We start from the raw sequence: 16633 nt of genomic DNA on the forward strand, positions 1-16633 counted from the left end.
TCACTGAGATGATCACAGAAGGGTACAGGGTTGGACCCTAATCCTAATTCCATCGTCCTTATCCTAAAAAAAGTGTCAATTTATTGGACATTAGTGGACTGCTATTCTGTTTTTTATAGGAGTCCCACATTCAGTGAAATGTCTCTCTTTTTTTGAGGACAAACTGAACGGTTTATGCGTGACTAAAATAGCAACAGTAATATAATACTAAGGGAATGAATCCAAGGATAGGCTCTATTTCTGGAACAGTGAAGCAGCCAGATACTTCACTTTAGCCTTTGATAGCTCCCTCTTGATAAAGAAATTGCCATACAGACTTTCATACTGAGCCTGGGGCAGTAGCAGGAGCTCAAAGGTTTGCCTTGATTGTGTCATTTGAGGAAAACTTTAAAAAATGTACACATATCAGGAGAGCAACAAGCTGCTTTTACCATGGGTCAAAATGTCATCATTTGGAAGCCAAATAAGTCAAGCTCAAAATAAGTTTTCAGTTTCAACCAGTCAGTCCAGCTTTTGATGATATCAAAAAAAATGTCTCACCTGACAGTCGATGAGCTGCTCCTCCATGTCCATGTCTTCGTTTTGGGGCTGAAGTGCAGAGCTGAGAGTGGCGCGAGTACTGAGCAGCCAGTGGTCGAGCTCCTCAGCCTCGCTGTGGTAACGCTGCAGCGCCTGTTCCTGTCGCTGCTCCTCTAGCTGCTCACTTAGTTTCTCCTGCAGTAGTCAATGTGAAATGTTTGATATCACTGGTATTCATGGGTATACAGGAGCACAAGGAGAAATAATAGTGTGTGAATATTTTCTTCTGTTCTAGCACCCACCTCCAGCAGCTGCCGTTTCCCTGAAGCCTTCATTCGAATGGTGGCCATCCTCTCTCCCAGTACGGTAAGAGTGGACTGGAGCGCCAGTTGGTCGCCAGCCTCCCCATCACTGTCGCTGTCTGCCAGCTCCTCAGAGAAACAAGTCTGTAACTCACCAATCTCATCCTGCAGCATCAGGATCTCATCCATCAGAGCCTGGACAACCAGAGATCAGAGAAGTGTGAGACGAGAAACAGAGAGAATGGACGAAAGAAAATGGAGATTGTTGAAGGAGAGGAAAAAGAGACTGGAAAGAAGAGCAGCAAGAGAGGGTTTGTCCAAACTGCCTGACAGTGGTGTTACAAAAAGGAACTGTATCGGCCGTCGCTGTGAAGTTGGCATAGCAACGGAGAACAGTGCCATGCAGTCTGTGCAACCATTGCAAAGGCTGGTGCAATATTAAACTCCTCAATCATTCTCTGTTCTCCCTGAGCAGGCTCCTTTCTTGTCATTTTAGTCTCTTCAACAAGAGATGTCTCTCGTCTGTTTTACAATTTACACATCACATGTACTACTTTACCACAATCCACCCCTCCCCTCACTTTCTCTAACCTGCACACATGAACACAACTTTCCAATCTCCAGACCTCTGTCCTCCCTCTACTCTCTCACCTGATGTGCAGCCATCTGGCTCTCGGGGCTCTTGTTGGGCTCCAGGCCCTCATTGAGCGCTCCCTCGATGGACTCCATCTTGGTGGAAATGGACTGGAGGGACTCCTGATAGTGCTGCTGCCGCTCCAGAGCCTCATACAGACTCTTCTGCTTCTCGCTGATCTGTGGCAGGAGAGGAGGGGTGGAGGGAAGGGGACGATGGCAAAAATTAGATGGCAGCTGGGGAGGAAGAGCTGGAATAAAAGTCTGCTGCAGCATTGCATGTGTTTGTGGATTGGTGCTACAGATACACCCCCTGATTTTGGTACAGCCCACAATAGAGCTACAAAACCTCAAAATAGGTGAAACATAGCCGAGTAGCAATTTTTATATTTAATTTCAGTTATTTCATTTTAGCTTATGATGTGACGTACCACATTCTTAAGTGTTTCCCAGGATCTCTGCAGGTCATCCAGGTTAGCAGCGCTGGTCTCCATGGATGGGTCATACAGCTCCTGGAGGGGTGCTCGGCTCAAGGTGCCTCGACCCTGTGATACGACAACACAGTCAAACACACACTTGCCACAGTTATCTTTCACACTGACTGAGGAGGTGTGATGGTTCTGCTATGTCCTTATGGAAGGAAGCCAGCCCACATCTGCTGTACATACATTACAGTACTATACATACATGGAGTAATACATTATGCATTTTAAAATACAAACTGGAATAGGCATTTGAAAAACAATGACCTCAACCTGCTCTAATTCTCTAATTGAAATCCACAGGGCCATACATCACTGAGTTAATAGTTATGGTAGCTCTTGGTTATGGGACTTCACAAACCCAAATACTTCCACAGGACCAGTTTGGACCAAAAGTTTGAAAGTTGCAAACACTACCTATGACTTGTGAGTTATAACTGTTTGGTTCTTGGTGGATATTTTTACAGCAGCATCTGGTTATGGTCCCATGAGATTAGTTCAAACTCTCTTCCGTGATATTTCCCTTCTATCACTTTCCACACTGCCTTTGACCTGATTGATTTTTGTCTGCTTTCAACAGTCAAGACAGAAGTACTGCATTTAGATTTCACAATAATAGCTACACAACAACCATGACCTTTGCTGTTTCTCGCAGAACAAAGTGCTACTGTCTCACTGCTCCATCATCCTTCAAGTAACAGATATTATGCACAAAACAGCTACTTTTTTCTCACTTAGCTACTGTATGTTTAGAAAATGACACACTCTCATTCTGATCCGAGCGAAAGAGCAAGTGGCAAACAAATTTGTCTTCAGCAAAGTAAATCTGCAAACATAATGCTGAGAAAGAGGGAAAGCAGGGGCAGCACAGCAACTCAAATCTCCATTGTGTCGATAGTGGGGGGGGGGGTTCATGCTTTGGTCATGGGAATTAGGTAGTGGCACGGCGTGTGATTGGGTGGCAAAGTTTGCATGTCCATCTTTACAAGTTATTAAGCGTCACATTCAGTCTTAAAATTCTTTGAAACAAACAAAAACTTCTGACAACTCCAGATGCAGTCTCACTTGTGTCTTTAATCTTCAAAATCTTGAAATTAAATGCAATAACAACTGCACTAATACAGCAAAGTCACCAGGTACAAAAACATCTTTGAGACATGCTCATTTACACTGGAGAACAATAAAATGATCTGATCCCACTGGCAGCATTTAAGACTGATTATCTGGCTGAAGGGGGAGTTGGAAGTTTCTTTTGATGTTTGGGAATTTTAGGTGTAACATGTAAAATGGACGGTGGTGTGTTGGGGGGACTGGGTGAGGTAATGCTAGAGGGCTTTGGAGGCTCCTGAGGGTGGAGGGGGGGGGGTTGCAGTACCTGGTTAAGAGTAGCATCAGCGTTAGCCCCAGGGGAGGGGGAGCGGCAGGCAGGGGGAGAGGAGACCTCGCTGTTGGTGCCCTCCTCCCCTGACTCCTCCGTCACAGGGGAGAGGAGCGTGTGGCAGCGGCCGGCTGTCATCTGACCGCACATATACACACGGCACATCAAACACGCACACATCAAAGAAGCAGTGGGAGGAAGAGGAGGAGGGCCGCCGAACAGAAAACAGGCAGATAAAAGGAGAGGGGAGACAGAGAGACAAAAATGAAGAGAGGAAGAGAGAGCATAAAAATTATTGGGGGAGTGCAGGTTAGGCAGGTTACAGTGAGCACACTGCTGATTAATTAGACAGTGAGTAATCAAATAACAAAGAGAGGAGACCCATTAGATCACATTACTGCTATTGACATAAAACACTGCAACCATAGCCCACACACAGCCACAGCACAGCATTGAGGAGACATAATTCAGTGTAGCTTTGCTCTGCGTTAATGGACAAACACTGGATTCCACTGGCAATGAATGAGCCAACTCAGATTTTTTTTTTTAGAATTCATCAGGGGAAAGGAATGGCCATTACCAGGAAGTCAAAATCACACATACAGTAAGTACACACACACACATACACCCACACACAGTGCTCACACCACACACAAAATCATGCAAACTGTAGAGCTGCAGTTTCAGAACCACAGTCATTTCCTTTCCATTGCAGACACATCTCCCTTGTAAATGTCATCCAGGCATTATCCATATCACAATTTAGTGTTTGGAGTTGTGTTTAGAGTTTAAACTTTTCGCAGATATTTAAGCTATGTTGTACCTGGAATACTCCTGTTTAAGAACTAGTAATGAACTGCTGCATAAGCAAAATTAGAAACATGAAAAAAAAAAAACATTATATCAACAGCAAGAGGAAGAAGTCTAATGGAAATCCCCAGGAGTGTCAAGGCCAAACTTACACAAAGCATAACTAAAGCATGGCATAGCTAGCATAGACTGGGTCTAGTGAACACAGCAACAGCAGCAGCAGCAGCAGCAGCTGTCATAGAAGTAGCACAGTTGTCTGTGTGCCTGTATGCTTCAGTAGAGAGGCACAGCAGAAATGTGAGCCAAGCCCTACTGGGCTGCTTTTTGGCAGTTAATGCAGAACTTGGCCGACTGACTCGGAACCTTGTTATAGTCAGAGGACTCTTTCCCGGGCTTTATGATGCAATGCAGTGCAACGATGAGCATAAACACACCGGCATGTGTGGGAAACTTTTAGTGAGAATAGTTGGAGACTGAGCAGAAACTGCACCAGCTTTGCTGAAAAATAACAAATCAAGGATACCAGCAGGCCCAGCAACCTATTTATACCACACACACAGTTTTATCATGCTCTGCTCACACACAAACACACACACACATGCAGTAATATCCTGTTTCCTGGCCTGACTGAGCACACCACAAACAGCAGTAACAGGGCAAGGAACGGAAGAAATCTGATTCAGAAAGAGAGCCACGGAAAGGAAGAGAAGAGACGGTAGTGAGGTGGTTTCTTATGTGCGAGCACTGAAGAAAAATGAATGATCAAGCTGAGGGTGACAGAGTATAGTAGCAGGCAGACAGATTCAGGCTAATATGAAACAAAATGAAGTGACACAGCACAGTATCAGTGCAGTAATACACAGGAGGAGATTGCCAGAATAGTAACACTTGAGGTGAAAGGAAGATGACGGGGAAAAAAGGCTTGTTATTTTAGTCCAACACAAAAATCAGATGCAGAAAGAAAGAGAAGCAGAGAAACAGGATAATAATAGAGAGAGAAAGCTATTCTGAACCTGGGTTTATTGCATCCTGCATCCCAATTTAGGCAAAAAGCCATCGCAGGGGCCCAGACATTGGAGAATGCTTATATTGTAGTCAACTTGGAATTGAAATTTACTGATATAACTTTGTAAACTGCTGCTGGGGAAATAAGAGTGGCTGACACAAATCTGTCGTGACTGTCAGCCTCAGACATCCTCTAATTTGAGATAACTGTACTGTATACACCCTTTACAAACCAAAAAAGGCCCCTGGGGACCACTGCATTCTACTTTGGGAACCAGTGGTCTGGACAGAAAGGGCTACATATGTAAATGCACACAGAAACAGCCATGCAGGATGTGCATGTGTGAGGGTCTGTGTGATTGTGCATGTGTCCAAAAAATGCTTTGCCACTCACCATGACGACAGAGGGGTGTGCTGGAAGCTGCTTGGTGGCAGCGGTGGTGGCGTTTGCCACACCACTGGGCAGCTCCTCATCACTCAGCTCATCCATGCCGTCCGATAGGCCATCCACCTCGCTGACCGTCAGCAGCATGGTGGCGTGTTTGGCTTTGACCGTCAGCATCTTACACTTGGAGTGGAGCGAGGCGATCTGCTCCTGGTAGCCACGGATCTTCTGGGCCAGCTCCTGTCAAAACATCCCCCCGAAACAGAAAACACCACCGCCCCCAGGGTCAGGAGAGTGTGGTTCAGTCCACAATGGAAGATCAATAGTTCCTGGTTAAATAAGATCCTGAAAAAAGGGGGTGACTGAGTTGGTTCAGCGTTGACTGTGGTGCCGGTATGAGAGGAGTAAGTGGAGCGGACGCATTCTCTTCTCTCCCCGCTCTCTCGCTTTTAGCTTCACAGTGTGTAAGCGCAAAAAGAGAATAGCACTGGCTCACTCTCTCTCTCTTTTTTTCTCAGTCTCTCTCTCTTCTGTATCTCTGAGCCAATCAGAGCAGCACAGAGGCGGGCGACTCAGATCAGCGGTGAAGCCAGCAGACGGGATGTTTGGTTGAGAGAGAGACCCTTGCAGAAATAGTTCAAAATCCCTCAGACACTCCCTCTCGTACACATACACAAATGCTGAGGAAAAACAGGAAGTGATCTCACTGCCTGCACCCCCCTTCCTCTGCCTGTCACTTCCCTCCTCCACCAATCCTGGGGACAGATTCCTTTCAACAAAAGAGAGCTGCAAGGAGAGAGGGAGTGTTTATGGGGGAAGAATGACAGAGATGGTGTCAAATTACAGCTATGGTATGAGCCGGCAGGCCGGGTGCAGCTCCTCCTTCCCTCCTCCTCCTCCTTCTACTCCCTCTGTCCCGCAGATGGTCAATGCACTGATAATCAGGTCATGTGACTAACTGGGCCAGCAGAGTTGCAGCTATATGCTCAGTTTAGAGATCAAACTCAGACATGAACACGCTGCCATGTCAAGCCACTCCGCAGCGATGGAGAGATTGCAGTGACAAGAACATTTCTACAAACACCTCATGTGTTCCCTGTCAAGTACTGGAGGTAGATGAAATCTGCCAGAACCGCAAAGGTAAAGTTAAAATGTAACAAAAATGTGCCTGTGGGGAGGTTTGATCTGTTTCTCTGCAGGTCTTTGCCGATACCACGCCCCCCTTTCTCAATCTCTCTCTCCACATGGGAGATCAAACGCACTTACTCAGCAGAGTAAAACTGCGACAGAAAGCACAGGTCTTAAATGACGCAGGTGAAAAACTCCCTAATCATCTACACTGCCTCAAACAGGAATCTGTGCAGATTATATTTACATGCACCATCAGATACAGGAGGAATGAGCGTGAGTTGCGCTTGTTGAGTCACAACACAATATTCACCCATAGTTGTTGTGTGGCAGGATTGCTCTGATAACATATATGAAATATGTTAAGGGGAATAAATATGAGGTGCTTACTCTGGGATTTGTGGTAGTTTTACAGAAACAGAGATCGATTGCCAGTTGTTTGCATTTCGAATCAAGATGTTGTATAGAACTGCATAAAAATGATACTGGAGACCTTCAACTACTCTAACGGCCGAATGACTAAATGACTAAAGCACAGTCTGACTCAATCATCAGGGTTGCCCACAACTACTTTAAGATATACTGTATATTTCCTGTTGCCTCAACTTCTGTTTTTATTCTGCTTTAACCTCTTACAAGTACAGGAAATATTAAATGACTCACGTTGTCAGTTCTCACTCTCAGATCTTTAATGTTGAAAAAAGCTGACCTTATTAACAGAGTGCTGTTTAAGTCAAAGGAAAACTAGATTATTGTAGGAGCTTGAAAAAAACACTGTTATCCTGGTCTGTTCAAGATTCAGGTTTGCTCATCAACAGTCGAACTTCAGGTCCTTGTTGCTTTTCTGTTATTATAAGTGTATTATAAGTGTACTTTATGGCCAAAGGTGTATTGGGGTTGTGTTGTTCATGGTTCAGGCCATGCCCCTGAGCTTCAGTTGAAGGAAATCTTAAAGCTACAGTGTGCAATTATATTTTTGATAATAGTGTACTTATAATTTTGAGGCGACAGTTTGGGGAAGGCCACTTTCTTGTTTCCTGTTTCAGCATGACAAAGCTGAGTCCGTATAGAAATGGTTTTCCAAGTTTGAGGGATATGACTTGCTTGCACAAAGGCCTGACCACATCCAACCCCTTTGAGGTGAACTGCGATGCAGACTGCAAGTCAGTCCCTATTACCTAACATCAGCGCCTGAATTCACTAATACGATTTATAACTGACTGGGAGGAAATCCCTCCAGCCAGGCTCCAAAATCTTGTAGAAAGCTTTATCAGAAGAGTGAAGGCTGTTATAGCAGCATATTAATGCCCACTGTTATGGAATGACAAAAAAAAATCACATATAGTATGGCTGTAATGCTCAAGTATCTACATACTTATATATATTTTAATGCATTTCAGAGACAAAGTGTGTATCCTCTCTCACCTCATGGTGTTGTATTTGAGCCTGAAGTTCCTGTATGTTATTGGTGGAGACGGGCCGGTCCTGAATGATATGATGGGCTTCTTCTATCAGTCTCTGGAGGTTCTTCACTTCCTGTTCATACTGCTCGTACTGCACCACAGCCTCCTGGCAAAAAAGAAGCATAACAAGGTAAGGCTGAGGCTGCATCTTTTATAAAATCATTTTAAAATGTGATTTATTTGACTGATTCCTGAGGAGAAACAACAATTTCTCTCCAGAGAGATGAAACATCAATGTCAACAAATGTCATCTAAGTAAAGTAATTTCTTCCCCTCTCCATATCACCATCACTATGGTACTGTTTCCTATATGCAGAATCTGTCACTGAGTGTGTTCACATGCATATTCTAATCTGGCTTTTATTAGAACAGGATAAACATACAGTATATCTCGATATATTAAATCCTACATGTTATCTGAGATTTGCTGATATTGGAGCAACAAGGTACCTTTTCTGTCCACTGTGGACTTCTGTAGGTTGTGTATGCTACATTTCCATAATAACACTCAGAGTGTTGTAGTTATTGTGCTTAAGATGTATATATGAATACAGGCAGTCTGTCTCAAATATGAGTCTTAACACTGAACAATTACAGATTCATTTAAATCTTCCAAGTAAAAAAAATGCTAAGATGCTTTGAGTGTCTGTCCTCCAGATAGTCTGTGAAGGTCAGTCAATTCTTCCTGTAACAGCTAATCTTCAATACAATGAGCTTAAAAGCAAATTCAGCCCAGAACCAAAGGATTTGAGGATAATACTGGTCTGATGGGGGCTAAAAGAAAACACAGACATTCCTAAGGAGGCCTGTCGGGACATTACAGCAGGATTCAGAGAATCCACTCCAGCAAGTGACAAAGTAAAACATTACTCTTATCACAGGGGAACACATGATTCTTTACAGCTCATCTGCTCAGAGGCAACCGTCTGCTACTTTCTACTGAGGATTTTCAGGTCTACAGTGTGTAACTTGACAGATAAGGAAGCAATATGGTGACAAAGACAAATGAAAATAATGTAATACAAAAACTTAATACCTCACTTTTATCACATTCATTGCTAATGTCATGCTTTAACAGGAATGCAGCGCTCAGCTATGTTGTTTAAATTAACTTTGACTTCATATGTGGCAACTGCTCATCAGCATTTGTAATATGAGGACTGCCCTCTACCTGCAGGATATTGCACTGCTGGATGGTGGTATGCTGCAGTTGGCTGGCCTCTTGCTGCAGAGTCTGAGCTGTGCGGCAGATAGGCAGACTGGCCACTACCTCCTCTGGTAGCCGGAGGGCGCTCTGACACTGTTGTACCGCCGCCACCTGCTGCTTGAAGCTCTCCATTTCCACCAACAGACGCTTACGAAGGAATGAAAGGGGGGTGTTAGAGAGGGGGGAGGAATAAATGGCCGGGTGATAAAGCAATACTGTGTTCAGAACAGCTACTTTTAAGATGCAAGTTGTTTGTGGGTGTCCTGTTGCAACTGAAGGCATGCACTGTGTGTGTGTATTCTCTGTCTTTCACACTCAAATACTTGATTTCTGTGCGTGTCTACCTGTCTCTGTGTGAGCTGCTCTCTGAGGCTGAGCCTGTTCAGGTCAGGGGAGGCAAGTGTGACCTGGATCTGGTCGACAGCTGCATGGAGGCTCTTTACCTCTGCCTCCAGACGCAACATGTCCTGAAGATAAACACAGACAGAAAACGCAGATCAAAGGAATGCACATGCAGGAGTGCAGGAGCAACTTATAGTGTATGTATTATAAACATCTAATGTAGCTTCTATACACAGGAGGTAAAAATTAATTTTCAAAAACCATTATTACTGATGTGGACCTGCTTCTAGTACTAGATATTTAAATTACATCAGTCTGCAAAGGTATGTTTTTCATTCATACTAGGTGTGCCTTTAAAAGAAAGCTCTATATCTTTTAATTGACCTACATGTATTTAATGTGAATGAAAATTAAATTAGCAGTCACTGCAAATAAAAGTTGTGCTATGTCTGCAGGCTAGACAAAGAAAAAATCTAAACTGACGGGAGGAGTTGTTGACACAAAATGTTACAGGCAAAAGTCAGCAGCAGACTGTCATCTGTTTACCAGCTGTATGGCAATCAGATTAGTGTGACAGATTACTGCTGCACAAACCGAAACAGTTCATTCCATAATGATTGTGTGATAATTTGTCAGTGACCATAAGGGGGCACTGTTGGGTTGTGGTTTTGGCGTATTTGACTCAACAGTGAAGGGTCGTACAGCTCGTGTTAAGCACCAATATGTCTGGATTTATGAAATAAAATTAGCTGCTGCTCTTGAGAATTTCAATTAATGACGATAATTTGATCAGAGTACCCTCAAATGCTTTTGTGGGGAAGTGCTACTGATGTCTAATTCCTGTAACGCTCGCCTGAAAGTGAATGTTGTTTACCTTTGCTGCGTCCTGCAGACTCTGGAGGCGAGTCTTGGCAGTTTGCTGCAGCTCCTCAGTACATCTGCTGAGGTGTTCCACCTGCTGGCTCCACCCCTCCGTCTGCAACACCTCCCCCAGCTGCCCCTCCCTCTCCCCCATGGCCTCCAAGTCACCATGGAGACCGCGGCACTCCCGCAGCAAGGCCTGTCACCATAGGAACATAAATTACAAGTCAAAGAGAGGAACCTTTTTTTTTTTCTTTTTTTTTTAATTGAGCAATTATACCAATTAAGTCTGGCCAACACGCTGTACAGTACATGACATATCACAGGAAATCAAACAAGTGTGTGAGTCCAATTAGCTGCCAATTTGTGGGGTATCTTCATTTTTAATAGGCTAATGAGGGAAATGGCAATATTTATTTTGGTTTGTAAGAATAAATATAAACTGTAACTGGACCCGTTTTATGCACAGGACAGCTTCAGACATCTTACAGCCGTTCATGCTCCCTGCTCTGCAGCTCATTAAGACTCACCTGATGTGCTCGAATTTGCTCCTGCAGCTGGGAAGCAGAGCTCCAGATAATATTACCAGTGACCAGAGCTTCAGCCTTTTCTGTCCAGCCCAAAATGAAGGCCTTCATGCCTTGATATTCCTCCATCTGTCTTTCTGCCTGCTCACAAGTGAAAGACCAAGGCCGAAACAACAGAATAATTAATACCTCAGGAAAATGAATGAATTACATATTCTCAAACAATCACCTGATATTGATGAATCCTGATTAATCCTAACAATAATATAAAAGATATATATACATGTGTGTGTGTGTGTGTGTGTGTGTGTGTGTGTTTTACATTCATACAAGCAATGCAGGGTACTTGTCTTTGTCTTTGGTAAACTGAATAGACATCTCACCTTCTTCAGTCTGTTGGCTCTGTCCTGGACCTGCTGTGTTGTGTGCCGCTGCACCTCTGTCAGTTTGGCCACAGCATCGCCCAGCTGCTTACACAGCAGAGGGTTCTGCTCACCAAACTCCTGCACTGCTACTCCTAACTCTGCCAGAGAGCGACAACAGGATTCACACTCCTCACAGAGAGCCTGGAGAGGAGAGGAGAGGAGAGTAAGGAGGTGAGGCAAAAAGGAAAGAGAAAGGACAAGTGAAATGGAGAAATATTAATGAAAAAGAGGAGTTTAAGAGCAGGGTAAAACTAAAAAGGTGACACAATGTGCCTACCAGCACCTGTAAAGCTCGCTAAACATATGTAATCTATACAAATACCACAGGGTAAAGGTAACACGTAGTGGTTTTATGGGAGATCAGCGACTAATTAGTGAGCTTCAGAGGTGCTGGTAGGCTGATTAGTTCAACAAATGACAAACTATTCCTTTAACTACACAAGCTTTGCAGGTCTACAGATGGGCAGAGGAGTGAGAGAAGAAAAAAGTTGGGGCAACAAGAAGGAGAGCAGGAGGGAAGGGGCTCAGACTCCCATCTGGAATACTCCTCTCCAAAGTGGGTCACTGTTGATGGTGGAATTCAGTTCATGCCATTCCAACTCTAACACACTCATTAACCTCAACATCTGCAAAATGAATAGGCAATTTAACAGGGGTTAATTGCTTGTTAATTAGTCAGTCTGTCTGGTTGATTACTTTGGTCTCTTCTTTGGCCTCCTCCAGGTCGGCACTCTTGTTTTCCAATTTCAGAGTGATGGTCTTCAGCTTTGCCTCGATGTCCTGGAGTCGGGAGCTGAAGTCCTCTTTCACATCTCTGGTCTGCTGCACCTCCCTTTCCCTCGCCTGGACCTAAAGCATATGGCAGAAATACACACATTTCACTTTACTATCGAAAAAATAAGCCTTTTAGCGAGACTAAATGCAGTGAGTGTCAGGTTTACACTGGTGCATGCAGTATGTAATACCTACCAGGAAATGCATTTTAACAGTTTTTATTTACTAAAAATACAGTCAACAACTTGGCATTTACGCATAGTATTTGATTACAAACCTACCAACTTACAAACAACTATGTGACAGTCCCAACTGCATAATAAAGCTACCACATTCAATAAAATGTGAGACTGTAGCCAAGAGAGGTCACCTGGTCTTCAGCGGAGCCCAAAGCCAGAGCCACCTCAGCCAGCTGCATGCTGAGCTCGGAGGGCAGACCAGCCTGGAGGTCCTGGTACTTAGTCTGCTGCAGCTCTGTCATGCGCTCCACACTCTGACGTCTGCTGATGACCTCGCCATGTGCAGTCTAAAAACACGAAACATCAGACGATGTGCTACAAATCACAGTCTTTTCTGTTATATGACATGATCATTTATTTTTGTGTCTGTGTGCACATGTAGTGATCGACCTCTAGCTCTTGAAGCAGTGAATCCAGATCTGCAGTTGGACTCAGCAGTAAGCCCCGAGTGTCTTGGATCCATCCTTTGACCAACCCCAGCTCCTTTTCAACCTCCTCTCTTTCCCTTAACTCCTGATGTACCTGAGCCCTGCTCGCCCGCACCCGCAACACAAGACTAGACAAGACACAGCGAGAGAAAATTATATAAAAATTATTTAATCTGACTGAGAAATGTGTCCTGTCCCTGCCCTTGATATTATGATAAACTAAAGTAAAATAAAACTGACTTTCTTGCACACAAAACAAGACATTTTTTAATAAAGATTATCATAAATCTTTGAAGGACTGCAGCTTTTCAGAATTAAAATACAGTAACACAGGCTATAGTGCCAAAATCTAACATAAAGCAAACTAAAATATACTAAAACTTAACTAAAACTTAAAGTGATCAAGGCTCATCTTGTATTAAAAAAAAATCATATATAATATTTTCTAGAAAAGCTTCTTGTGGTGGATTTAAACATGATTCTCCTGTTAAAACCTCTCAATATACATTTTCAGTTCATATAAAGTCATGTGTTAAATTCTGCTTTTGGTTGACAGGAGCAGCCACAGCACTGGGTCACTCACCTGTCATACTGCTCCTGCATGCTCCTGATCTCTTGTAAACATGGCGTCTCCTCGTGTCCATTCTCTGTCTTTTTCTCCATCACCTCCTTCTCCTCTTCCTCTCCTCTAAGGCTGCGGGTGTGTTGCCTAAGCAGGGCCAGGATGGACTGCTCCCTCTCCACCTCCTGACTGAAGGAGTCATGGTACTCTAGGAGGCTCTGAAGTGCTGTCCTAGTGGCAGCTTTCTCAACCGTGCTGTCTGGGACACGACTGTGGAGGTCTTTGGACACAGAGCGCACCTTCTCCATCTGAGGACCAGAGAAGTGCATGTACAAGGATTCAGCTCCTGTGGGCCAGTATATCTGCGTTGACTGAGTAGTTTACTCTGTGGAGATTTTGACCACTAGTAGCACTGTGGAGCAATTCCCTGTTTTATCTATATGGTGCATGCATACGTGCTCGACAGAGTAAAAAATCCTCCCTCCAGTATCACATTGTTCCATTTGACAACAGCTGGTGGCAGTAACAAGCAGAAAGTGTAGCAATGAACCCTCACAAGCAGTGAAGCTGGTAACCATCGGTATCAGCTTTGCAAATGTTTTGTGAGGAAAGAATTGCCTTCAGTGTATTGCTCAGACAAAATGTGTGTAAACATAACTTTTGCTTGTTTACAAGGTGGCACCTTTCAGTTTGAATCCAGCTTCTCAATTTGACTGAAAGGTCATTTGAATGCCATTATGTTACGGAAATACATCTATCCCAGACATCTACCATGTTGTGTTGACAGAGCCTTTGTTTCTGTGGAGAAGAAGGCTGGACATATAAATCTTAAGGCCAAAAATGGAAGTTGTTACTTAAGTTGACTTCTCTCCATTTTTATATCATGTTATGCTAGACATTTTAACCTCTTCAGGCATCTTAATATCCTTCAATTTAAAGAACATTAGAGGAAAAATTGACTTGTTCCCTCACCAGAGATTATTTTTTCTCTAATAATCTTTCAAAATCCCGTCTGCAGTATACAGCCTTCTCTTTGAAAGTTAAAGGCAGAAACCAGAGTCCAGAGACTCAGATGCAGAGAATGACATCATGTCCAGTTAAACAAAGGGACCATAGAAAACCAGTGGACAACAGGAATGTGCCACATATGAGGAAGTGACCATTCCTTACAGTTTGACCTCATTTCCCTTTTTAGGAGCAGTGCTTTGTGAGAGTTCTTGGGAACTGACAGGGTTCACAGTGGAAACAAGTTGAAAGGCGGGAAAACGCTTCACATGACACAGTGTTTTGGCAGGAGGAAACTGCTGGCCCGAAGCCTGGAGTTACATCACAGCACAGCAACTGGTATTCAGTTGTTGCTGCGTTTGACCTAAATCTGCAGAGGCAAGAACAACTTGGTAGATTTGTGTGTTTGCTGGCTATAAATGCATGTGAGTATAAACAGTTTCGTAAGTAACTGCTGGCGGTTTTGTGGAATGACACTGAACACACTGAGCTGAACATGGTGGTGGCTAGTTTTACGCAGTACATGCATATGAACTGAAACACCCACACCAAACATACGGTTTGCAGTTCACTGCGCAGAACCATACTGATCTGCAGACACACACACACACACACACACACCCTGTCTTCTCCAACCTTCTCTGTGAAGTTCCTCCACTCCCTCGCAGTATCCTCCAGTGCCCTCTCCTGGGCTCGGGCCACACTGCGGAGCCTGGTCCACCGTTGCCATAGTGATGACACGGAGTGGCTGGTGACACCTTTGCTGGACTCAGAGATGATCTGCTCTAACTCTGTTGCATTCTCTTTCAAAGCAGTTAGAGGTAACTCCAGCAGGTCGATGTGAGCCACCAGAGACTACAGTCAAAAGATGACAAAAGATACACAGAAGTCAATTCATAAACATATTCTTCTGAAACATTAATACCATACTAAAACTCAGCCCTAAAAATTTCGACTTCACAGACGCATAGGCAACAAGGAATAATGCATAAACACTCAGCTGTTTAAATATTAATGTGCATCTGCTGTCATGACAAGAACAAATGTTGGAATTTAGTATAACAGGCATTAGGGAGACAGCACATGAACATTAGAAGATTTCTATAAATATCTAATGAGCCTTAACTACAGTATCTCTGTTTTATGAGTGTACAGTCATACAGTGACCCACCTTGTATCTCTGACATTTGTCCTCTGCCTGCTGGATACTGGTAGCTTTAGCTGTGGTGAACATGGCCATCTTGCTCTCTGCGTCATTCATCTGTTCAACCAGTGTCTCTCTCTCATGTGTGAAGGAGCTCCATAGAACTGTACACCTGAGAAAATTACACAAATTTCAGGCCATGATTGAGTCAAATAATATAAGAGCATTTAGACTATAAATGTAGAAATGTTGAATAAATTTAAATGTAACTGTAGAATATAAACTTCCATTATTTGGCTCCACATCCTGTACAAACATGGACAATAGCAGACATATGAATACATTACCACACACCTTTGCAACACTTCTCTATAAGCATCCAGTTGATGTTTGACTTCTGTGTTTCTCATCTGCATTGTCTCAACTTTTTCTCTGAGTCCGCTCATCACTCCTGATTCCATAAAATCCCCAAGCAGAGGATCCAAAGCCCTCAGCTCCTCTAAACCAGCTGTGAAGCTCTTTTCCTGGGCTGAAATCTCTTCCAGGTCCCGTACACAATCTGATTGGTCCTCCAGCTCCACCCCTGAGCTGGCCCTCTGGAGCAAAACAGCAGCAGAGTCCAGCCATGCCTGCATGGACTGCAGAGATAAGTGATGCCTCTGGACCAGGGAAAGAGCTTCATCCAGAGACAGCTGGAATAGGTAGAAAGTGATTTTATTAACTTCAGTTTTTGCTACTTTTCTACATGAGTTTCCTTACACAAACGACAATTAAAAATGCATGTCTAACTCATTACAACAACCACAGTCCTGTCAGCAAAAAAACGCCTACGATATTATATCTGCCAATGTCAAAGGTCCAAATTTTCCACCACACTTTTTCTTTGTAAAATTTTGGAGGTTAGAAAAGGCTGTGCTATGTCATTATAACTTTTACTTACTATTCAACATACTGGAATCGTATTTAAACACATTAAATCCCCACAACAGTTATAAATTAATAATAACTTATTCA

At 43.6% G+C, this 16633-nt stretch overlaps 1 protein-coding gene and 1 long non-coding RNA gene across 6 annotated transcripts in view; one reads left to right on the top strand and one right to left on the bottom strand.

Annotated features, from left to right (window-relative positions):
• Positions 1 to 16633, bottom strand: part of syne1a (spectrin repeat containing, nuclear envelope 1a) — a 90197-nt gene that overhangs the window by 33825 nt on the left and 39739 nt on the right. For 4 of the 5 annotated variants that reach the window (XM_071479357.1, XM_071479355.1, XM_071479354.1 and 1 more), the window contains 19 exons: positions 15974 to 16311; positions 15647 to 15791; positions 15112 to 15330; positions 13492 to 13778; positions 12871 to 13036; positions 12612 to 12767; positions 12164 to 12316; positions 11426 to 11608; positions 11046 to 11183; positions 10529 to 10714; positions 9657 to 9779; positions 9277 to 9459; positions 8068 to 8211; positions 5524 to 5754; positions 3312 to 3452; positions 1886 to 1999; positions 1473 to 1634; positions 822 to 1016; positions 541 to 714 (listed from right to left, as the gene is read on the bottom strand). In XM_071479357.1, the coding sequence (XP_071335458.1) occupies positions 541 to 714; positions 822 to 1016; positions 1473 to 1634; positions 1886 to 1999; positions 3312 to 3452; positions 5524 to 5754; positions 8068 to 8211; positions 9277 to 9459; positions 9657 to 9779; positions 10529 to 10714; positions 11046 to 11183; positions 11426 to 11608; positions 12164 to 12316; positions 12612 to 12767; positions 12871 to 13036; positions 13492 to 13778; positions 15112 to 15330; positions 15647 to 15791; positions 15974 to 16311 (3438 nt within the window). The remainder of the gene's footprint in view (positions 1 to 540; positions 715 to 821; positions 1017 to 1472; positions 1635 to 1885; positions 2000 to 3311; positions 3453 to 5523; positions 5755 to 8067; positions 8212 to 9276; positions 9460 to 9656; positions 9780 to 10528; positions 10715 to 11045; positions 11184 to 11425; positions 11609 to 12163; positions 12317 to 12611; positions 12768 to 12870; positions 13037 to 13491; positions 13779 to 15111; positions 15331 to 15646; positions 15792 to 15973; positions 16312 to 16633) is intronic. The other variant, XM_071479356.1, reaches the window with a different exon arrangement.
• On the top strand, positions 5993 to 9419 carry LOC139622160 (uncharacterized). The gene is made up of 3 exons (XR_011691157.1): positions 5993 to 6654; positions 8043 to 8235; positions 9283 to 9419. It is a non-coding gene; the product is annotated as an uncharacterized lncRNA (long non-coding RNA).

Source organism: Trachinotus anak, unplaced genomic scaffold, assembly GCF_046630095.1.
Source record: "Trachinotus anak isolate AG129_WGS33_773 ecotype Australia unplaced genomic scaffold, CSIRO_AGI_Tana_v1 ptg000005l, whole genome shotgun sequence".
In the NCBI taxonomy this organism is placed as follows: Eukaryota; Metazoa; Chordata; class Actinopteri; order Carangiformes; family Carangidae; genus Trachinotus; species Trachinotus anak.